A 26,601-nucleotide genomic window follows, 5' to 3' on the forward strand; every position below is an offset into this window, starting at 1 on the left:
TATTTTAAGTGAACAAATCTGTGCAGCTATATCTTATATTTTACACTACACATTTGAATGGTAAAAAAATAAATTAAAAAAAACAAATCAAATAGTATAAAACGACAAAAACAACAATATTGGCAATATATAATAATTACAGAAAAAATAAATCAATTAAAATGCTTATCAAGCCAATATAATTTATTATAAAAAATATGTGTGGTAATAAAATAAGAGCATTTGTAATACTAAAACAATTAAAACAAATTAATCTTCATACATCAATTGCATTTGATCATGAACAACATATGCATCTAAATCAATAGCTGTACAATTTTTGATTGCATATAAAAGCCTTTCCTTCAAAATTTCTATAGAAGAATATGGTGGTAATAGCAATCGGAATCCACATGTAACAGCTGTAGGCAATCTTTGGTCGACGTCATTAATATTATTATTTGTATTCTCTACATCTATAATCATATGCCAATCATTTTTTGTTGTAGGCAATCTTGAACGGCCCGAAACGAATCTAAGAAATGATTGTAATTGCTCATTAGTAAATTTTTCTAAAACGGCAAAAAGTTTATCTTTCATTTTTAAATCATTAAACCAAGTGTGAGCTTTTAAAACACCTAAATTAATTTCTCTTTCACCACAAACCATATGCTCTATGTCAGTAAAATCATATAATAATCTTAATCTTCCTAAAGGTATTACTGAACTAAAGCCTTTTAATAAATATGTAATTCCTTTTGATGACTCATTCATTTTACATTTTGTCATTAATTTAATGAATAAATCTAGGTTATCAAAGTTTATTGGTACATTCATTCCATTTTTTATAAGTTCAATTGAATTGCCACCTGAATCTTCAGTCATAAATGTCATATCTCCTAAAGAGTATGTTAGTTCAGTGTTCCAAACATCTTTTTTTTCAGAGTTTAACATTTTTAATGTTTTTAGCATTTCTACTGCAACCAGATCATAATCACATAAATCTTGTAATTCTAATGGCATTCCAGATACCTTTTTCCATATTATAGGGTTAAAGCATATATTTAATGGAGATGCAATACAAATACACATTCCCATAATTCTACCTAAAGATTCATACATAGCTAATTCCATAGCTTTAATGGTTTTTTCATCATATCCTATACTCTCACTATTTTGTCCATTATTATTAGTAGTAGAATTATTTCCTTTATTTTGTATATTTTCAAATTCATTGTTTTGGTCTGTTTTATTATATAATGTTGATTTGTCATCATTCTTATCATTTTTTTTTAAAATTTTGTTAATAAAATTTCTTATAGTTTTTAATGATGTATTATTAATAATTTCAAATACAGAATCAGTGGGGAAATTATATTCAAATGACGAATATCTATCACATTTATTATTTGAAGAGCTATCTGTTTGATTTTCATTTTCCAGTTTTTCAAAAGTTACCGATTTTTTACTATTCAGTAAATAGCTATAGTTTTTGTTTTTAGAGCATGATTTATTATTTTTATTTCCTTTTTTTTTTGGTGAACCTTTTTTTGCACTATGCATATCATCATTACTGCATTCTGTGTAAACCCATTGTCCATTTTTCATAAGATGCTTTCCATTTTCATTAGAGTTTTCATTGATATTAGTATATTCGTTATCAAATGAACTTTCTTTAGAAATTAAACTATCATTCTTTAAGTATGCATGCTCTCCAACACACTCGTTTATGTTGTTATTGAATTCCCCATTCTGTTCATTTCCGTTTTCATCAGCTTGCATTGAGTATAATTCATAATCTTGATTTGCATTTTCTTTTAAATTGTCTTCATATAATTTGTTCTCATCTTTGTTTTTATGCATTTGATATTTCATAAATTGCGATTTGTGCAACTTCTTTTTAATACTTTTAATAGAATTATATGCTTGCATTATTTGCCATCTATAATTTTCTAAGTTATCAATTATATCTATTTCTCCAACATAATCTGCCTCTTGAATCGAATAAGGGCTAGTTTTGGGATTTATAATTACCGTGTCTTGACGTCCTCCAATTGCTTGTGTATAATTCGGGCATGGTATACATAATTGGAACATTGGTAAACTTTTATCCGGTGAATCTGATAATTTTCCCATAACTTCTCTTGATATAGATGAAAGATATTCATGAAATGGCCCACCAAAATCAGTTGCACCTTCTCCAATAAATACTACCATAAAAGGTCTATCTCTTGGTTTTCTTCTAAGTTTATATGTATCCATATTTAATAATGAAAATGTACTTTGATACCACATCGAATGGGTAATGTTTTTAGCCGTTGCTGCCATACCTCTATCTATTTTTAATGTCAAATTAGATTTTTCTGGATTTGCTGAAGTAATATTTTTTATACATTCTTTCCATAATTTTGAAACAGTATCATGCTTAAGTAGTTTCTTAACAAATAAATATGAAGACAATTGAATAGGCAAATCAGAAGAACCCATTCCTAAAACCATCTTATTAGAATAATATCCATTTTTACAATGCTTTATACAATTTAAATTGTTATTTGTAGTATTTTTTTCATCAATAATATTATCATTATTGTCAAAATAGTTATTATCACTATCATTTGTAAATGAAAACTGACCGTTGTCATTAATTTTCTGTGAAATATTTTTGTTGGCATCTTTAATATTGTCACATTTGTTAAGATTAAATAAATAGCTACTAAAATTGTATATGTCATTATATTTTTTTAAATTTGTTTCATTCCATGGCAAATATCTATCGTTGCTACTAAAAAAGCATAACGGACATTCCAAGGTACGTAATCCATGCTCTTCTAAATGCACAACAGGCTTATTAAACAAAACTGCTGAAATTGGTAAGCAATTTTCAAAATAATTATTAAATGCGTTTAACAATGATATACGATCTTGTATAATTTTTAAAAATATATTTTTATTTTGCTCATATACATGATTTTTATAATAATCTACTGTCATAACCATTTTATTTTTTGCAATATTTTTTAAGCATTCTTCAGAAAGAGTAAAATATTTCTTAAAGTTTGGAGGGAAAGCACCATGTTTTTTATAGTTATTTTGATATATTACCCTCATTGTAAAATTATGAACTTTTTTAATTTCTTCAATAAATTCGTCTAAAGATATATTTATCCTTTTCCATAATTGTGATGTTTTACTTGGTAATTTCTTCTTTATTTTTTCTATATCAAATGCATGATAAACAAAAAGACTTAATTTTTCAGGGGAATCCATATAGCTACTTATTAAATCATATATGTGCAAAACATATATATCTAATGTATGTGGCCATATTTTATTGCATTCTTCTCTGATTAATTCATTTTCATTTGGCTTAGACATTAACTCTATTTCACATAATAATTTAAAGTCTCTTTCTTCTTTTTTATCATATTCTATATAATCCCCTTCATAATAGGTATCATTTTCATGCATATTATTTTTATTTAAATTGTCTTCATATATATAATCACATGAATCATTTGTATCACTTACTGAAATATATTTATCTTTCTTATATTTTGTGTTCTTTTTATTTACATCATTCAGCTTGCCATTTTCTTTATCATAATTTTTACCTGATTCATTTATATTTCCTAATATACTCGAGCTGCCCCATTTTTCTTTTTCATTAATATAATTTTTATCTTTACTTCCTTTTCCACTGTTGGAATTTTTTTTTAATGTATCAAAGGACAAATTATTATAACTAGACATATCTTCTGTAAAATTGTTTTCAAACTTTATATGTGTTTCTCTTTCTTGTTTTTTAATATTCAATTGGCTTTTCTTTCTATTATTTGCTTTTCTATTACTACTGATATTGTTTATGTTATTATTATCAAGATCCTTTCTAGTATTACTATTACTATCACCTAATATATCTAAATTAATTGATCGTATAGAGCTTTGCTTAGCCATTTTGTTATCTCGTTGTTTAATATCTTCATTACTTTTCAAAATTTCCTTTTTGTTATTATTGCATTTTCCATCGTTGTCTATATTATATGGATCTGTATTATTTTCGATTTGGTTATAGCTCATTCTTTCGTGGTTATCAGAAGAATGACTGCATGAAGCAAAATTAATATTTTCGTTTTCACTATTTTTTTCTTTTTCGTTGATTCTTTCCCTTATTGAATCATCTATATTGTCTAATCCATAATTATCAATTTCATTTTCATTAGTAATATAATGCATATTATCTGTTACATTATTCGAAGCGCTATTACTATTATGCATTTCGCTAAAAATTCTAAACAATGGTATACATTGTGCAGAATCTGTTATTTGTGTATATTTATCATTTGTATTATTTGTTCGTGTTTTTGCTTTGTTTTTATTTTCATCTAAGTGCTCGCCATGAATATTAGGAATAAAATAAAGTTCTTTCTTTGATTTGTCTTTTTTATTTATAGTATATCCCCGTAAATAGTTTGAATATTTGTCGTGTTCATTTACATCATTATTGTTACTATTCTCTTGAAAAATATAATCCCTTAAGAATGATTTTTTTGAATATAAATCAGATAAAAACAGCCCCCTATTTGCATTATTTACATCTCTACTTTTAAACAATTCATTAAATAAGCATGAATCGTGTAAAGCCATATTTAATAAAATATTTTTATCATTAACTGTGTTTATTAAATTATTGTAAAATAAAAAGTGGTCGCCACTTTGCAATGCTTTATTCATAATTGTTGCTGATTCTAATACATCACTCTCATATTTAAAAAATGTATATGAATCTGTTATCCATCTTATATCATGAAATTCATTTAAAATACCCATTTTTTTTAATAAGCTTTTCTTCCATTGTTCATGCACATCATTAGACCATTTCTGTTTGAAGCTGTTAAATATGGTGCAATAAATATCTATTTTTAATAGCATATAACCTAAATCTAATAAGGAACTATATTTTTCTAGATTCTTTTTTATATCCATATTTAATAAATATTTTAATTTTTTATCCATACAAAGTGCATCAAATAATTCTAAAAATTTTTCAAATCCTTTAATTAAATCATCTTCATTTTTAACCTTGGTTAATATACTATTCAATTCTTCTAATTTAGGGATACTACTTATTTTTTTTGCATCTAAATAACCAGCATTTTTTAGAATATCTGAAAATATGCCAGATTTGTTTATAAATTCTAAAAGACTTTCATGCAAGTATTGGTAGTTATAGGAATCTGTTTTAAATTTCGAAAATACAAGGTTATATTCACAATTATTGTTCTCATCATGATCAAAATTTAATTTATTATGATTCATTACATTTATATCATTCAAATGTAAAATATTATTTTTTTCGTTTTTATCGTTTTGTTGTTTATCATAAAGCTCAGTATCATTTACAAATTCGTCATCAAGACAAGGATGGACAACAATATGATTAAATATAGCATTGGTGTGGTTGTTATTTATCATATAATTTTTATTTATGTCTTCATAATTATTTTTATTTGCATGAGTGTCCATTCCTATTAAATATCCCTTTTGTAAAATTATTGCATCATTATTAGCTTCTGCAAATTCTATAGTGTTATCATTTCCGATGCAATTTTTATCATATTTATTATACAACGAATTAATTTCACATTCTTTATCTGTAATTTTTTTAATTTTATTTTTTATAGATACTCCTTTAGTTTTCTTTTTCATTGTTTTTATTTCATTTTCTTTTTCTTCTTTTTTATCTTTATCAATATTGAATAAATTTATAATATGGTTATTTTGTAAAGAATCATCAGCATAATGAGGCTTACTCTTCATTTTTAAAGTTTGTCTATTTTCATCAGAAAAATTATATCCATATCCATTAGCATCGCTCCAACTTATTTGGCTATTCGTAGAATGACTCCAAACCTTTTCAGTTATCAATTCTTCACCACCTATGACAAAAGAATTGATTTTTACTGAGAAACTTTTGTAAGAACTTTTTTGATTTACATTAAACCCAACAGCTACTGAACAATTTGAAAGGAGACCAGGAATAAACTCTTCATTAATATAACAATTTTTTCCTTTTTTGGTATTTTTTGATGATAATTTAATCCAAATTTTTAAAATGTTTTCTAATCTTTTGTTTTTAATTATTCCCTTTTCTGCTAAATTTTCAACAGATACTCCTTTTTTATTCATGATAGTAGGATCAGCGCCTAATTTTAATAATGTTTGAACCATTTTTATAATATCACCCTTTTCTTCACTATTACATGAATCTAATATAACTTTATGCAAAGCAGTATTTCCTTTAGAATCTCTTTTATTAATTTGTACACCATATACACACACAAGCATAGATACGATTCTGGTATGCCCACATTGCGCTGCTACCATTAAAGGTGTTTCTTTATCCAGTTTATAGCAAGAAGCATTAGGATTAACTTTACCAAGTTTTATTAATTTTTGAACACAACTTTCACAACCTATTCTGCATGCTAATATTAACGGTGTTAAATGCTTTTCATATATAATATTCTTCATTGATGATATAAGCTCACATGAAAAACCTTCTTGGTTGATTTCATAATGCTCAAATGATATTTCTGGTTTATTTTCATCAGATTTCATTAATAGTTCAGAATTATTTTCCAAAATAGAAGTAACATTATCGCAATCATTTAATAATAATGAATTATATAATTTAATCATATTAACATGATTTTTAATTCTTGTTAGCATTTGATTTTTACGATATTCTTCTTCATTATCTTCACAAGTGTTGTTATCGCTATTATAGATAATAGTATCATTTTTTTTACTATGCGCATCTTGATATACTTTTCTATCTTTTGATTTTATGCTATAGTGTGTTATTCCACTAATTTTTTTATTCGATTTTTTTTCTAAAGAGTTATTTGTATATGTGCTATTTCTTCGTGATCGGGATGTCGAATTTAATGATTCATTTATTAGGGCATTAGAACTTTCATAATTATCATATTTATCGTCTTTTTCTGATATAATCTTTTCGTTGTCTTTTTGTTCGCAAATCATATCATTGGTTTCATTTTTACGTTTATTTAACTCATTTTTAATTGATCCTAAATCAACGAAATTTACATTGCTAGTATTGCTACAAATGTGTGCCTTTATTGCCGCATTTTGAAATTCTTTCGTTTTTATTTCCTTAAATTGGTCACAAAATAGTGATTTGTTCATATTTCGATAGTTATAAAATGTATCAAATTTGAAACCAAATTCATAGAATCCATTTTTGTAGAAAAATAAGCTTTGATATAATGGTTCGAATTCAATACACAAATTGTCATTATTTTTAAATCCGGGTACTTGCAATTCACATTCTTCTATTTTATCTGATGGAAGCTCAGAAGTAGGTAAGGGAAGATTCAATGGACAAATAAATGTACCATTACTTTTCCATAACCAACGATAAATTCCCCATACTATACCAACAGAATTATTAATATCATCTGAATTATTAGTAGTATCATATTCATTAATTTTGACAGTACAATTAAAAATAAAATGTTTTGCAGGAAATACAGAGTCATAAGCATCTATGCATGATTTAAATTCTTTACATCCTACATAATACATACAGAGATTATTGCATTTTTCAAGCTTATCTTCGCGAATTGGCTCATATGGTTTTTCTATATGATTATCAGATTGAATTACATTATTAATTTCTTGTATTGAACTATATTTTATATTATATAAGTCTTTTTTTAATTTAGGTAAACTATTAAGTTTATATCTTATATGTAAATTATTGTCATTACTACTTCTAGTAAAATAATCATTTACGCAATTACTATGAATTACATTCCTTCCAGTGCATTCTTGTATAGACTCATTATAATATGATGTATATTGCTTTTTGTTAATCTCATCTAATTCATATATGCTCGTTTTTGAAGCTAAATTACTATTTATATATTTTTTAAATTTTTCAATATTTTTGTTATCATGTGATAAAGAAATATATGAATTATCGTGTTTTCCTCTTTTATTTATTTCAATAAATTCATTTTTATATATCTTATCTAAATGACTAGTCAGATTTAAATCGCCTTTCACTTTTTTGTTGAAATTTTCTTTGATTATATTAATATTTGTATTTGCATTTGATATTTTAGTATATGGTTTTTGCAAATTAGATATATTTTGAATACTTAAATAGGTTTTAGGATTTTTAAATTCACCATTATTTAATGATTCCAAATTCTTTACATTCGATTCTTTATGTCTACTTGATTTATCAAAACCGTAATAATTCATAATTGATACATTTCTAATATTTTTGAGATTATCTAGGGATAAAATTTTCGATTTTTTTCCGTGAAAATTTCTTCCATATATATAATAAGAACTATTTATCAATCCACTTTTTATTTTGATGTTTGGGGTTAAAAAAAATGAATTTGTATTATAATTTTTCCAAGAACTAATATTGTGATTTTGTTTTGTATCACATAATTTTACTATAATTTCATTATTTAATTTTGGTATTATTAATGGAAATATATTTTTTTGTTTAACGATTTCTCCTATAGTTGTATTTTCTGTTGTACCTCTACTATCAGGGAAAATAAAACATTTAGGATTCCATAGATTTTTAATATGTTCCCATATATTATTTTTATCAAAGCATTTGTTTTTATATTTAATTTTATGAGTATCTTCAAATTTAAGATAAAAATTTGATAATGATGAAGAAAAAACTTTTTCATTCGTATCTATAAATTTAAGATGCAAAGATAAATTAGACATGCCTGAGTTATTGTTTAGTTCATCTATCATTTTATTTTCTGTTAAAGGTTCTACTATAATAAGAGGTACGAAATTCATAAAATCAATATTAAATTCATTTTTCATTAAACATATATCATTTGCAATCCATACTATATGTTTACCAATTATTTTGACAGTAATAGTTATTTTAGTTGTCGTTTTATTTACTATAGATGATTTTAATTTCTCTAAAACGTCATCAGCAATAAATCCTTTCGAATACACTTTATCATTGAAAATATCATAAGTTATATAGTTATTCTCACATTTGACTGAATTAATATTTTGTGTATTTTTTTCATTTAGATTAGCAGGGAAAATATCTGCGCCAATTTTCTTTTTATTATCATTATCATCCACTTTGTTGTTATCATTATCATTTTCATCACTATTAATATTTATATATTCATCCTTTATGCTAATGTCATTATATTTATCAGTTTCGTTTCCATCGTCGAATGTTTTATTAGTGTCATTACATTTTTCATTATGCTTCCTATTAATCTCACAAAAATAAGCAATGTCATTTTTAGGAGACGAAGGTTCATCATTATTATCATCAGTATTAACACTATTATTAATATCGCTCTTTCTTGATTTATTAGTAAAAACTTTCTTTTCGATACTTTTTGGAAAATAAGAGGAGTATTTGAATATTCCATCAATTTTAATAGATTTAGGGCAAATGTTCTTATAATTGGCGAGAGAAATATTACTTAATCTGTGACGTTTTTCTGGGGCATTTCTTTTATTATCTTCATTATTTATTGTGATATTGTGGTTATTATATTCTTTTTTATCACTATCAATTGTATTGTCATATTCTGATACTGATATATCATTCAGATTGTCATATTTTCTCTTTATGCTTAGAATACCTATTTTTACATTCATTAATTTTTGAATATTATCAAATACACAACTTGTATTATTATTTAATGAAAGAGATATAGTAAAGGACGATGAATGAGTCGTTCCAGAGTATAGATAGGAATCCCCTATTAATATTAATGGGTCTGCCAATTTGTGGATGTTAGTTATTTCAATATGAGAGCCTAACTTAAAATTATTCATGTTATTAATTTTTAAATTTGTATCAATCGAATTTGAAGCAATATATTTAAAATTTTGTATTTTATTATATTTTATCTCATGTAAAATATAATTGAAGTCGCTGTCTGCACTAAACACTACATTAGGTCTATTCATAATTGTTTTCTTTAATGAACTGCTATTAATTTTGTCTTTATAGTTTTTATTTGATTTGATAATTTTCTCCATATCTGAATTATATATATCACTACTATTTACACTAAAATTAGCATTATCACTTTGGTCTTTCTTATTATTGTCTATTGGTACTGGAAACATGTCGTTTATTTTTAATTTAATGACTTCTGAATTAGGAGAAGATATGTGATGAACTTTTTTATTAATATCTATTATAATATTAGCTGAAACAGTTTTTTTTAATTGTAATACATCTTGAGCAAACATTTCTGGATAATATCCCTCATAATTGTCTGCAAAAATGTTATTCATATATTTCATATCCATTAATTTATTATTGCCAAAAGGAACAATATTTTTATTGTCTATATGTGTTGATTTATTTTTTAATTGATTATCATTAACGTTTACTGAATTATTTACTGTCAAATTGTTAATTGTTTCATCATTTTGCCCTTGAGGAAATATGTTTTTTTCATCTGTTTGTGGCTCAGCTTGTTTTTCTGCATTTCCATCCATGCATGTTATTGGATCATCGTTAATACTTTTATTAACATAACCTTTTATACATTCATTCGTATTAAAGCTCCTTACATTTTTATAATAAATTTTAGACACATGATCAACGACGTACAAATATAAACAATATTGCTTAAAATTATTATATATAGGCTCGTTGCTAAATTTAATTTTATTAAATACATCAATTTTTTTAATATAATATGCAGCACAAGCAAAATAATGGATAAGTAATGAAACATTAACTTTTAAAGGATCATGTGTTCCCTTTTCTTTATTATTAAATAAATCGAAGTTATATACATTGTGTGGTAATTTTTTTCCATTCATTGCATTATTATTAGCTGAATTTATATATAAGGCATTTTGTGGTGATTCATTATTGGCATTGTGTCCATCGTTAGCTGCTTCTGTATTTTCTTGTAAACCACTATTATTAATATTGTTCGAAGAAATATTTGGACTTGCTCTATTAGTAGCATTTAAATTGTATATTGTTTCATTGCTTGCACTATTAATTCCACTAAAATTATTATTTAATATTCTATTATTAGATGAGTTTTGTATGCAATTCAATATATCATTAATGTTGTTATTTAAGTTATCTATAATATTGTTGACATTATCATTGTTATTTCTAGCATTACCATTATTACTATTATTATTTATCTCATCGTATTTATTTTTACTACCATTATTGGTTTTATAACTGCTTTCTTCATTAAATTTAATAATTAGATTAAAAACAGAAGATCCGAAAATATTTATACAATTAAATAGATAATTTAAAAATTCATCATAATTACATTTTATTCTTTGATATTTATTTTTTATATTATTATATGTGATTTGGGATTCTCGACTTGTTTGTGTTGTTTTGTTTATTACATGATGGGTATCAAGTTTGTTATATATAGTGTCATTAATAATATTATCGAAGTCTTCAGTGGGTAAATTAAATTGAGTTAACATGTCTATATTCAACAATTGTTTATAATTTTTTTGAGTTGTTCTATTTTGCATTATATAAGTAACACAAGACCAATAAACCAATCTGCATACATCTATACCAAGAATTATAGGAAGGCGATTTCCATTAATAATTAATCCAAACAATGATGTAACTGAAATAGGTGTAATACAACTCGAACGTATTTGTGATGGGCATAATGGGTGTCTAATAAATGAATCTAATAACCAGTGTGCTACATGCACAGAAGGCGAAATTGCATGATAATTTTCTACTTTAACTCTCTTTTGTGAAATGCATTGGACAATAGAACCTATTAAATGGTATAATAATTCACATTGAATTATTAATAACAACTGATTTACTAATTTTTTATCTTTCCATGTAACAACAGATTTATAAAATATTCTTTGCCATCCATACAAAATTGAATATTTATAACTCTTTTCATTAATTAATTTATACACATTTTCTTTTATTTTTGCATTTCTTAATTGTCCTTGAAACTTTTGCCAATAATCTTCTTTTCTAAAATCTTTATTTCTACTAAGATAATATACACACATACGGAATAGATAAATAATACTAAAAATATTTAAAATTTCTTCCTTATGTTTTAATCCTAAATTAAATAATTGACCAATATTATTTAATTTATTTTTATTCTTTTTATGTAAGTATGATTTAATATTGAAATTTCCCATAATATTTTGATTTTTTATACCATCATCATTATTCCATAAAACATGATCCTGCTTCGTTGCTTCTATACCATAATAGTTTCCTTCAATAATTGTTTTATCGTTAACGAAATCCAAACTTGCTTCTTCTGTATTATTTAATGATGTGCTATCTTTATATGATATATTAGAATCATCTTCGTCTTTTCTAATGTGTTTGGCATGTTTATTTGTTTTGCTATTATTTATTATTTTTATAACTTTCTTTTTATTACGCTTACTACGTTTTTCAATTATTTCAGCTTTTTTCATTATGGGGCGTTGCTTACATCTTTCAAGAGTATTATTATCATTATGATCATAAATTCCATTTATTCCTTCCTTAACTTTCTTGCCATAATTGATATTTTTTAAGCTTGTTTTTAACTCATCCATAAATAATTTAGGAAATAACAGTGTCATTACACAACAAATATCTATTAAATATTTTTTTAAAATATAACCAGCATAAAAATTAGCGGAGGCACTAGCCATTTGTTTTGAAAGATATTTATTAGGATATTCAAAATCAAAAAATGTGTCTTTTAATGAATTAGAAGTTAAATTAATATTATTATGTGGAAAGCTTAATGAATATGTATTCTGCGAATTAAAGCAAACTAAAATATTTAATATATATGTCCATAAATCAAATGTATCATTTTGTGTTATTACTTGTTGGTTTTTGATTTCTGGAGGAAATAGATTAAAATGTTGTAAAAACTCGAATGGTATTCCACAATGTTTCAATATTTCTATCATATTAATATTTTCTTTTTTATCAACAAATTTATTTATTTCATCATTTCTTATTAAGTTAAAATAATTCGAATTATTAGAATGATGTATATGTGATGGTGTATCTTCATTATATGAATTATTTATTTTGTGTTTTGAATTTTTTGAATTTGATTCATTTACAAAGAAATTGTAGACAAAAGATGTGGATGGTACAGTCTTATTCAAATTATTTTGGAAATGATCTTTTTTATTTTTTCCAAAAATTCTTTCAATATTAATTGAATTATTTCTCGCAAAATGTTTAATTAATATATCACTTATTCCAATGTCTATAAAATTAAATATTTTAATAAAATTTAATAACTTTTTAAATGAACCATAAACATTTTTATCAGGTTCATAAAGCCCATCTGAATTCATTTCAAGTAGTGTTCTTAATAAAATACAACAACACATAACTGATTTGGTTGCTATTAAACATATAGTATACTCAAAGAAATTATTTTTATTATCATTGAATATATTTAATTTTTTATAATTCAATTCATCTTCACCTTTGTTATTATTACCGTTATCATTTGTATCATCACTAATTTCCTTACTTTCTGTATTTTCAAAATTATTTCTATAAGATTCTGATGAGCCTGTTTCACCTATAAAAATTGAATCCATTTTCATGCTATCATCTTGCGTACCATTATTATTCATAGAACCGCTATTATTTGGGCTATTCGTGTTGCCAGAATTTTCATTTTTTTCACTGCTGCTCATATTATATAAATTGTTTTCTGTTTCTATTATATCATTTTTTGATCTTGATTTTCTTAATGGATATATACTTTTTTTCTTTTTTTTTGAATCTCCTTTTATGCTATTAATATTGTTTTTATCTACTCCATTATTATCTTCATAATTACATTTATTTTTTGCTTTATATTTGTTGGTAATAAAATTAAAAATAGAATTTACAAAGAATTCACTGCATATAATATCTACCAATTTACAAAAAAAAAGTTCAATACATTTCATATCTAAAGAATACGCTACAGAATGCTTTAATTCCGATAGACTACTTAACCAAGGAAGCTCATCATAAAAGTTATGTTTTTTCTTTTCTTTTTTTTTATCATTTTCATTTGGTGCTTTTTCCTTGTTTTCTATAGTTAACCCAAAAATGCAAATAATAGACAATATTTCTCTAACTATTTTATTTATATTAATTTTACGTTTTATATAGGCATTTGAATATAATAAATTCATGGTATTTTCTTCATTGGTCTGATGGCTTCTCTTATCTGGGATATCACATTCGAATAATAAGTAGTCTTCGCATGATTTATTTTTTTCAACTTCAGTTCTATTTATTTTAATAAAACTCTCAATATTACTACCATGTTCTGAGGTATTATTATTTGTACTGCTACTATAATTGCTACCATCATAATTATCCTTGTCTATATGTGAAATTTCTTCATTTTTGGGATTGTTTTCTAAACTATTGTTATTACTTTTATTTTTTTCTATAGATCGAATAGAATTAAATAATTTTATTTTCTTCGATTTTTGAACTACAAATAAATCATTTGTAATTTCATTTTCTGAATATAGATTAGATGAATTTTTTTCCAAATTACAGGATATTTTAGTTAATGTGTTACTCATCCTTGTTATTAATTCTTGTTTTAATCCCTTTAAAATCTCATTATCTGATCCAAGAATTGACTGGTATAATTTTACGGATTCATAGAATTCTTTTTTCTTCAATGACATTTTATTTAATTTTTTTTCAAAATTTTTCTTTTTAGATCCAGTCAAGGAATAATATTCATTTAAATATTCTTCATCTAAATTTTTATTATTGTTTCTATAATTTTTTGAATTTGTTGTAGTTGGATCTACATAGTCCATAGTAAACGTTGGGCCTTCATACAAAATAGTCATAGGATCTTGGAAAATAAAAATTAAATTCATTCGTCTTTCAAATTCAATTTGGGAATCAGATTCAAATAAAACTTCTAAAACAGATCCAATGCTAACTCCTGAAACCATAAGTTCGGTTCTTAAACACTTTTGATTTTGCTGATCTTCTACGTTAAATTTCACACTTAAAAGATCACCTAATTCATATTGGACATTTGCTGCAAATACATCATGGCTAAATGGCTGGCATGTGCTTGTACGAAAACCAACCACATCATTTCTATCAAAAACTTCAGAAACATTAGAAAGCACACATTCAGCAGGTGCCACAGTAACACCAAAACGGCCTCTTGTTTGAATACGAAAATTAATTATATCATTAACTTCATTAGGGCCAACATTTAATGCTGGGAATGTAAGTGGTGCTAAACATAAAACGACACCTCCTAAGTTTAAACCCCGTAAAACTCGTAATGTTCTTCCTTCCATTTGAGTTTCAAAGTCATCGGATGGTCTAGCTGACATAAAAAATTCAGATTGGGGTAAATCGTGAAATGGGTGATTTCTATATGATATCCTAGGTATTAATCCTAATATATTTTGTGTACTTCGGCATTGTGGGCCACATTCATTACTTGATTCATTCATATCCATTTGATAATATATAGATTCAAAATTATCTCTAGAACTAATAAAATTATCCATACTTTCATTTATACTATTATTATTAGTACTATTATTTGAAGAATTATTGCTATCATCTTTTTTAGATGTTGAATTTTTGGTGTTTTCATCAGAAGTATTTTTTCCTTTAGGAAATAATTTTCGTGCTTCGTGATGAATCAATTGCTTTGGAAACAATTTTATAGGGGGTAAGCATCTGAGTAAAAACAAGCCTTGTATTTTTCCTTGTTTATAATTATTATTTTTTATATTATTAGCATCATAATTTTTAGGCAAAAGATTTGATATTTTAATGTTTTTTCCTTTGTCTTTTATAAAATTATCATAATTTCCATTTAAAAACATATTGTTATTATTATAATTAGCATTCATATTGTTGTCTTTTAATGATACTTTACTAATTTTATTACTATCCTTTTGGGTATTGCTTATATATTCATTTTCTATTACATCACTATAATTATTTAATATATATTGATCAAAATATTTGTTAAAAAAAACCGTAATATCATCAGCATCATCAGGAGCCTTCTTTATACACTCAGTAATTAGTTTATAAAAATTACAATTTATTTTAAGGTTTGATAATTTTTTAAAGCAATATGTAGGATTATCTTGACCTAGTAAAAAGCACCTTAGTAATATCATTGCACCAGTTGATGAATTTTGAATGCAACTGATTAAAGAGTGCATAAAATCACTAATCATTTTTTCACAATCATTTACTTGGTGTTTGCTTATTTTCGTATTATTAATAATAATGTAAAATGAACCCTTTTTATTTTTTGTTAAATCTTTATATAATTTTACAATGTTGCATAATTTTATTAAAACAGACATTATCATTTTTAAAACTGATTCTATAAGGTTTTTTCTTTGGGCTGTATTGAAATTAGATTTAAAATCATTGTAATTATTTTTATATTCATCATACATATCATAGATGATATTACAATATTTCCCTTTCACACTTTTTGTACTACTCTCACTAGATGTATTATTATGCGATTTATCATTTTCTGTATTTTCTCCAGAAACAATAATTCCCCACAAAATTGTTTTAATCAAATTCCAACTTATCGTTTTTAGTTTTATATAATTTAAGTTTTCATAATCATCAAAATAATCACTTTCGCTATTTTTGCATGAATCATCGTTATTATTATCATTAGAAGCATGTTCTATACCCATTGAAGATTTCACACATTCACAAATATGTTCTTCATTTGTATTTTCATATTTTTGATTATCATCATTATTATAATAATTATAGTTTTCATAACCATATTTATTAATGTTATTGTTATTACCACTACTTGATGTATTTATTGCCATATCTTCATCGTTATGTTGATTTTTTCGTGGTTTCTTTCTTTTTAATGGCTTATCTTCATCAATTAATTCGCTCTGTTTACGAGATGGACTTATATATTCCAACTCCAAGGAATCCACGCATTCAATTGTCTCATTTATAATAATTGATTTTTTTTTCACCCAAATATTTACTACATCGTTCGTATCTGTGTTAATTGAAAATTCTAATTCAAAATTGTTTTTCATAAAAAATGATTTTAAGTTAGTATCGTGATTCATATTATCATATATTTCTAGCTGCACATCGGATATTGTTCTAGAATTCCCATATATATTATATACAGGATCTCCACTTATAGACCAAAAGCATGAATTTATTTTATTGTTCATATTTTGAAATAAATTTTGTTTTATATGTTTTATAGATTTGTTTAGGTTTTTTAATGGTAAGGTATATCGAGAAGAATTTTTGTATTGTTGTACACACAAAGCCAAATATTGATTTTTGTGGAAATATTCTTTTGTTATTTCGAAACCTTTTAAATTTTCTAAAATTAATGCTTTATCTATATGCTCATTATTATCAACATACTCATGATAAATAATAACTCCTGTTATTACATTATCTAATAGCACTGCATTTTCATGTTCTAAAGAGTTATAATTTCGCACTATTGGTATTCTTTGTTTTATTTGTTTTGGTTTTTTAACTATTCTTTCAGAATGTATATATCCTTTGACATCATGTCCATTTTTCTTTTCTTCATTATTTTGTTCGTCCATTTTGCTATCTATTTTTTCGTTGATATTATTATTTTTAATATTATTTTTCATTGAAATTGATTTGGAATTAACGGTTCCTGGTACATTTTTAACAGATTTACAACAATATGAGCATATTACTTTAAATTTAGAACTATTATGATTCATAAATGGTTGTTTTTTATTTACGGAATTAATTGTCTTTTTATATTGTTCAAAGTTTACATGCACTTCACGTAATAGTGGCTGACATATTGTTAACATATGATATAAGAATGGTACAACATATCTACTATCATTCAATGGTTTTACTTTCAAACATATCTGTAAAGCTATTAATCGTAAAACACTTTCTATCCATAACGTGTTCATAGAATTTTTTATAATTTGTGAAAAATTGGCTGAATTCATTATCATTTTTCTGTTATATCTCAAGTACCATATGCATATACTTTTTGTTATATCCGTTAATGTAAAGGAAAGAGCGTACTCCATTGGCTGAGTAAACCAATAGTTATGTGAAATTTTATCCTTCATATATGAATATGGTCCATTTGTAGTCCTGTTATTTTCGTTCATTATGTTTATTACATTTTTCAATGGGGTTATATTTCTAAATTTTATAATTATAATATGCAATAATTTCAAAAGCATCCACCCATAGTTTTGTACAGAAAATAAAGATGGTTCAACGTTCGAAATTGTTCTATTGCATTCATTATATGTTCCTCTACTTAGAGAAGGAACAAGCAAATCTAGAATAACAGGCCATTGTGTGCTTTTTTCCGATTTCTGTTTTAATAACTTAAATATGTCTCTTTTTATCTTATTATTATCATATTTATAATTCAATTCACCAAGCTTTTTATATTTCCTTTTATCTGTATATAAACTTAATTTATTATTTTCACACAATGATGGCGATCTCTTTTTTTTTTTTAATATAATGTGTTTTTCTGTTTTACTATTTTCTTCCACATTATTTGGTTGTGTCTGGTCGTATTCATTTGATATGGATTGATTATTAAAATCATCTATATTTTTTTCATTATAATGAATTTTTTTCTTTTTTTTCTGAATATAATCAGAATTATAATTATAACAATCTTTTTGCGACTGCTCATTTTGATATTTTTTATTTTTTTTCATATTTACTATTGGATTTTTTATTCCTCCAAATATTCCTGCACATAACATTGATTTTAAACTTCGACTAATTAAATATCTACATAAATGTGTCAATTGCTCTATTCTTATGACATTTAAAACAGTTTCAAGTTCAATATCATTAATTAAAAAGTTTAATATTTCTTTTAATTGGGTAGTATAATTGTAGTCAAATGTATGATCTACTATATTGTCTATGGTCATACTTTCTGAATTCATAGAATTATATCTATTTTTAATATAATCAAAAGATGGATAATTTTTTATATTTTTTAAACATTGATCACTTTTCATATCATCAAGATATAAAGGTATTTTTTCATTATTACTGATAAAATTGCTTGATTTAGATTTAGTGATTATATTATTTTTATTAAATATACCATGTAAATTAAAAAAAGACGAGTTGCAATCATATTCAAAAAAACTACTACTATTTTTTGTAGTATAATATGTGTTTTTATCCAACTTATTGATGTTATTATTGTTAATATCTTGAGTCACGAAATCGTTTTCATCTAAAAGTTTGTGAGAATATATATAACGATCTGATTTGTTATTTGCAACATTGCAATTTAATTCATCGACAAGAATATTATTACACTCTCGCTGATAAATATAATTCTTACTGTTTTGATTATTTAAGCAAAGTTCTCCATCGTTGATGTTATTGTTGTTTTCATAATTAATACTATCATTTCTTAAAATATTCATATAGCTAGGGTTATGCTTTTCTGGAATATAATAATTCGTGTAATAGTTAGTGCTATCACAGATTTGGAAACTATTAGAATATTTTTGCGCCTTAATAATATGATCAATCATACTATTATCTATACTATCTCTATTATATTTTAAGTAAATATTATTGGATTCTTTTAAAATACTATTTCTTTTATATGTTCTTAATAATCTTTTCAAGTGGCACATGTTCCTTGTAGTATTTTTACCAAAAATTGTTTCTGTGCTAAATTGCATACATTCTATTTTATCATACATTCGGTTTTGATTTCTAAATAAATTATCAATATAACACAAAGATGACATATTTGTTTTTAATGAACTAGTAAATGCTGGTACTGTTGCAGCTTCTTGTACTAATTGATAATCGCTACGATCGGAATATAATTTTCTTATAGTAACAGGTATATCATAAGAATTTCTTCTCATAAATACAAAATGTTCATCCCATTCATGAGAATAGTTATCAATTACTATTACTGGGAACAATCCATATGGATATGTGTTCATTATCCATTCACATTTCTTTATAATTTTATTTATTTGTTTTTCTCTTTTTATTTTAATTAAATCAATTGTTACTGATTCATTTGTTTTATTACTACTTTTGTCGTCCATGTTATGTAGTGAAATTTTTGTATAATCTAACCCATCTTTATAAACATTTTCTGAATTAAAAGACTGTTTTTCATTATATGATGTTGCATCTTTATCGAGATGAAATTCATTGGATATATTACTATTATTACAATTGTTATGTTCATTATTATCTATGCGATTTACATAATCATTTTTTATATTTTTGATATCATCATATGATTTATTATCAGATCCAATCGATTCCATACTGTTATAACTTTTATTACAATTTTTTGATTTGTTCAATGATTTATTTTCTTCATTTTTTTTATTATGTTGTGTCTGGCTTTTTGCTATTAAATCAATAACACCCTGTCTAGCTAAATTGCAAGCTATTGTTATTTTCTTTATTTCTAAAGTTTCTTTTAAAGATGAATTATATTCATTACCCTCATTAATTAATTCATTTTGTATATTTTTTGAATCTTCATCATTTTCTATATGATTATAACCAATAAGATACAAAAATACAGCAACAAATGCTATTTGCACTCTTTCAAAATTTTTATGAAATACATTATAAAATTTTCCTAAATCTTTTATAGCATCATTATCACTTTTCAATAATTTATGTAAAAAGTCTATGTTTCGTTTATTTACAGGATTACGCTTCTCTTCCTGTGGAGAAAATTGTGTTTTTTCTGTTTTAATTTTATAACTGTCTGATTTTAAATTTTGAGATATATTATTTTCATTATCATATGATGGTTTATATGCGTTGATATATTCCTTTCCTACAGACATACTTGCCTTATTAAAGCTATCATAATGATTCGATTCGTTTATTGTTATATTATTAGGTGAATAACTATCTGTATAATTATCATCACATGTATTTTTTGTTATTGATAGAAATCTTGATATACTTTGAGGAATTACATAGTGATTAAAAACATAATTTTCATAATCACACACAGAACAATCTGTAAGTTGTAGTAATATAGTTCTTATAGCTTTTTCAAAATCAAAATATTTATTTTTTTTTGACGATATGCGAATATATTTTGCTGCATCAATTAAAATCAATGGTATTGGATATGAATTGGATGAATCTTTTAAATTTTTTCGCATGTTCACATATATTTCATATTTGCTTAGGTTATCAGACATAATAGTGAAGAATGTTAAGAAGTGAGTAGCTAAGCTTGTAATACTTATACAACATTCTGCAATGGGATGTAAATTATCTTTATGCACGGACATTTCAAAAGACAAGTGTCTTGAAGTTAATAATCCTTGTAATGTGATTTTTAAAAACATTGGCCAAATATTTAAAGCCATTTTTAAAGACAAATAATTTTTTAATTCTTTTATATATGAATATTTGTTAATTTTTTTTTCAGCAAACAAATTTGTAACGTATCCTAAGCATGGGATAATTCCGCTTATAATGAAATTACATGATTGTAATAGCGTTAATCTTTTAGGTTTAATCATATTTTCACATAATTGAAGAAAATTCATTTTTTCATTTAATCCATTTCTAATCATTTTTGATCCAAATATGTGTATAAATTTGTGCATGCCATTTTTTTCATATAAATAATGATATGAAATGTTAGACAAAACTCGCAAACCAACTGATAACATAATTTTCAATATTTCTTCCAAAAGAGAGAATATAAAACTTAATTTATTTGAATCGGTTACATACTTTATTATTTTTTTTTTAATTTTTTTCAATTTTTTGCTATTCTTATCATACTTTTTCTTTTTAGCTAAACGATGAATAACATCATTCATTTGCGTTTTAAAGGCTATTGAATCACCATTTTTATCATAAAAATCTTGTAACTTTTTTCTAATATAAAATTCGTCAGATTCGTCAGAGTTATAACTGTATTCTGGAAATATTGTATGTTTGTCTTTTTTGTTATGATGTTTTTTTCCTTTCTTCTTATCACCTTTATCATTTCTATTACTATTACATATATTTTCTATACTATTGGCAACAAAAAATGAGTTATTTTTATTTGCACATAATCCATGTGTACTAGAATCATCTGAATTTGATAAAGCATTATCAATCAATCCTGGGGATTCAGTAGAAATTAAAGGCATCCATGTATTTTTTTCTTCTCTACATTTTGTATATTTTAAAATATTCGAATTATCATTGTTAAAAGAAGACAAATCCGAACATATATAACTAGAATTTTTACTATTATAACTAAGATTGTCTTCGAAAAAGTCACCTGAATTATATAAATATTGATTTTTTAAAATTGGAGAATTCTCAAAATTATTTTCCATAAAATCTGTTTGGTTTATATTGCTTACTACATATTCTGAATTGGATAATTGCATACTAATATTATTATTTTCTTTATTTGGGATTTTATTTTTTGACATTTTATTATGTAAGTTATAAAATGGAATGACTGGTTGATATAAAAAGGCTTTTTCTGATTCATATTCTGTTGCTATTGTCAATATATGTGTCGTTAGCATTAATACAATACCTCGGAAGAAAATAGATGCAACTTCACTTGCATTACTTACATTGGTATTTTTTTGTTTTATTTCATTAATTATTTTGATACAGAAATCAAAATACTTATAATTTGATAATATTTCTTTTTGTGGTTCGCTTTCATAAAAAAAACATAATTTATGTATAAATTCACATGTTTTGTTTTCAATTAAAAAATCATTTTCATCATTGTGTTGTACAACTGGTATATTTATTGCATCACTTGTTTGATTATTTATTAATAAAATTAATTCTTCAACAAAAACGCCAAAATATGTATTGTCTATTATTCTAAATCTAGAATTTCTTTTTCTTTTTCCGTATCTTTCTATTTCATGCTTATTTTCTTCATAATATTTTCGTTTCTTTGTTTTTTCTTCCTTTTTAATGGACATATTAAATTCATTTAAATAGTTTCCGTTTATATTATAAAAACTAGAACTACATGATGATGATGAAAAAGTGGGAGAATTTATATTTTGATATCTGGAGTCATAATTGTTTTCATTTTTGCTATAGTTGTTGGTATTATAGATATTATTATAATGATATCTATCATTATAATTACTATGGTAACTATCATCAAGGGAGCTGTCGTAATGATTGCTATATGGTGCACTTAGCATTCGTTTCATCATAATTTCTAAAATCCCTTTATGTTCTAAAGATCTCAATAATTTCAAAATCATATGTGAATCTAATATATTATTTTCTGAAAAAAACTTTAGTAACTTCAAAATAATATCAATGTTTATTCTCATAAATATATTACTTATAATTATTTTGTCCGCCTCTAAAAGTATTTGGAATACATTCCTTCGCAATAACCATAAAACACCATTTAAATCTAATTCTTCCATTTCATAATATTCATTTACAAAAAATTCTTTTATATTTACAAATGGTGTTTCTAATTTAATTATTTTTAAAAATGCTAATATTAATCGTTCTGATAATGAATAAAATTGTTCATTGTTTTCTATCCTAATATGATGTGTGTCTATGTTATTCTTTAAATATAATTTCAGAATACTTAATGCACATATATGGGAATCCGATATTTTATTCCACTCATATAAATATTCTCTATATTTCTTTACTGGTTCATTGTGGCTATTTATGCAATTTGCATTGTCTGTAATATGTTTATTTTCATTATTACTATTGATTTTTTCCGATACACACATGCATGATAACTTATATAATTTTTTGAGAATTTTATTATTGTTTTCCGTATATTTAATTAATGATTCAAAAGTTAAAATGTCTATACTATTATATAATTTATATGTTGTTTCCTTTTCTATTATTTTTTTATAATCATCATCAGCCCAATTACAAAAGTGGTATATATAGCGATTTAATGCAATAGAGACTTTATTATAGAGCTCTATTATATTAATTGAGTTTTTAAATAGAAAATCACTATTTACATCTGGAAGCAATTTTCTGTTTACTAATTCATCAACAAATGCTGCAGACCATGAATATTCATTTGGAAATTCAATATTACATGTGTGAGAAGCATACACTTTTAAACTGATACTATTACTCGTGAAAATTTTATTATCAAAAGAAGAAGAAGAATTTTTTTTAATATTTGTTGTTAATAAATGCTTTCCGTTTGAATAAATGACTATTTTACCGTGGTTATTCTGGAAATCGGAAATGCTATTGTTATCATTATTGTAGCATCCTTGGTCAACTAATATATCAAATATAATTGCATTCATATTTGTTACATCATAGGCATTCACTTGCTTAGTTGTATCTTTATTTTTATATTTTTTGCAAATTTCATTATTATTATTTTGGATTTTTAATGAACTATGATTATTATTCGTGTCACAATTATTCCCATCTAATTCTTGGGAAAATTGTTCTTGTTCCTTGATGGATTTTGTGGGTTTTATTAATTTTGTATACATATAATTTTTAATAAAATTAATCTCCAATATATTATATTTATTACATTGGTTATTACTGTCATTTGTATTATTACTAATATCGTCATCTTCATTTAGTTGAAACAAAATTTTACATTTAGATCCTTGCTCATCTAATACTTTTATAGAATTATCGATTTCAAATGAAACAACAACTTGGAATATATATGATCCATGTGATGGAAGTATATTTGTAGAATATTCACAAGGTTTAGGTATATCTTTTAAATTTCTTTTCGAGGTGTTATTAATTTTCAAAAACATTGGATACTGCAATGAAAATAATTCTAACAACTTCAAGGATTCATATTCATGCAATGGAACTTTGCATATAAATTTCTGAAAATTTGTATAATTTACTAAATGCTCACTATTATTATTTTCATCACTATCAATTTTATTTTGGTTGGGTATTGTCTTGTTATAGTCAATTAAATTATCTATTTTGACCCCCAAAGAGGCATTTTCACTATAATTTTTTTTGTAAGATGATAAAATTTCAGATCTTAAATAAGGGATAATTATGCATTCAGAAATTGTATTAAGAAAATTAACTATTTCTTTGAGAGAATTTTCATATATGGCTATTGTTAAAAATGTGTCTACAACTGTTAATGTTAATGCTATGTCATTATTTCCAATCGCATATTTTAATACTTCTTTGCAAATATTTGAATTGTTATATATATTTAATGGGGAAATAATATAATTATGTTTTTCATTATTTAAGGATTGTTTATTTTCTAATTTTTTATTAAACATATAAGAATAATTTAACTTTGTGTTAATCAATAATTGCTTAAGAAATATATGAATTTCTTCATTTTCAACTTTTATAGAATTTATTCCTTTAAAAATTATATTAAAAACATCAAAAATGCTAATATAATATTCATTTGATGATATAAAATTATTTGTCTGATTTTTACTAAGGTTAAAAAATTTGAATATCATGTCTTGTACTAATGAAGTATTATCTGATTTATTTAAAGAATCATATTTTGTACTAAAACCATATTTTTCATAATCAGGAGAAGGAATCATTTCACTTATGATTTTACCTGTTTTAAATAAAGGGGTTTTTGAATTATTACTCATAGCATTTTCTACCATAAATTTAACTTCCAATATTGATTTATTTTGATGATTATATATAGAATTTCTTACATTTTCTAAATATTTTGGTAGCAATATCATATTATTTGGAGCCTTTGCAATATTTGCAAAACTAGAAATTTCCGAATTGTCATTTTTATCATGTTCCTCAATTATAATTTCATCATTTAAACTTATCATCTTTAAATATTCTTCATACTTTTTATCTTTCCATGATTTACTATCCATTTGATTTAACACATTACATAAATAATCCCCATATTCTTCTAATTCATTAAAAGGCTCAATAATACTTTTTTCATCATTATTATTTAATTTATTGGTTTCATATATGTTTGAATCATTAGGTTTATCATCTATATTAATACCAATTTTATCATACCCATCAATATTGTTTTTTTCATTTTTTTTTATATCTGTATTATTACAATCATTTCCTAAAGCATTGTCATTTTTTTTGAGTGATGTAATAATATATTTTATTAATGTTCCACATATATAATAATAATATTTTTTTTTTTTTGTTTCTAAATAATTAATAAATGTTAAAATTTCATCTTCTTGTTTTTTATTTTTGTCTAAATTATCAATTTTAGACTGTAAACATTTAACACATTCTAAATACACTTTTGATTTATATAATAACCTTAAAATGTTTTCATAATTGCTTATTAATCGGGAAGATGATTGCAACAGCAAAAATTCGCCATGATTGCTAATTGACTTTAAAAACCGCGTTCTACTTACAACAACAAATTCAGAAACATGGCATTTATTTGTATCTTGAAAATTATCAAGTATATTTATTAATTTTTCTGAAATAATCTTTTTGTCTTTTTCGCTCGTATTTGCATATACGGAATGTAACTCATTCAT

The 26,601-nt window shown here is 24.3% G+C and overlaps 1 protein-coding gene across 1 annotated transcript; it reads right to left on the reverse strand.

Moving 5' to 3' along the window:
* Positions 1–249: 249 nt before the first annotated feature.
* Positions 250–26,601, reverse strand: PCHAS_1126300 (HECT-domain (ubiquitin-transferase), putative; the record flags this gene model as incomplete). The annotated part of the gene is made up of 1 exon (XM_738738.2): positions 250–26,601. The coding sequence occupies one exon, from the start codon at positions 26,599–26,601 to the stop codon at positions 250–252; it is 26,352 nt and encodes an 8,783-aa protein (XP_743831.2).

The sequence above is a fragment of the Plasmodium chabaudi genome (genome assembly GCF_900002335.3).
Source record: "Plasmodium chabaudi chabaudi strain AS genome assembly, chromosome: 11".
Lineage (NCBI taxonomy): Eukaryota > Apicomplexa > Aconoidasida > Haemosporida > Plasmodiidae > Plasmodium > Plasmodium chabaudi.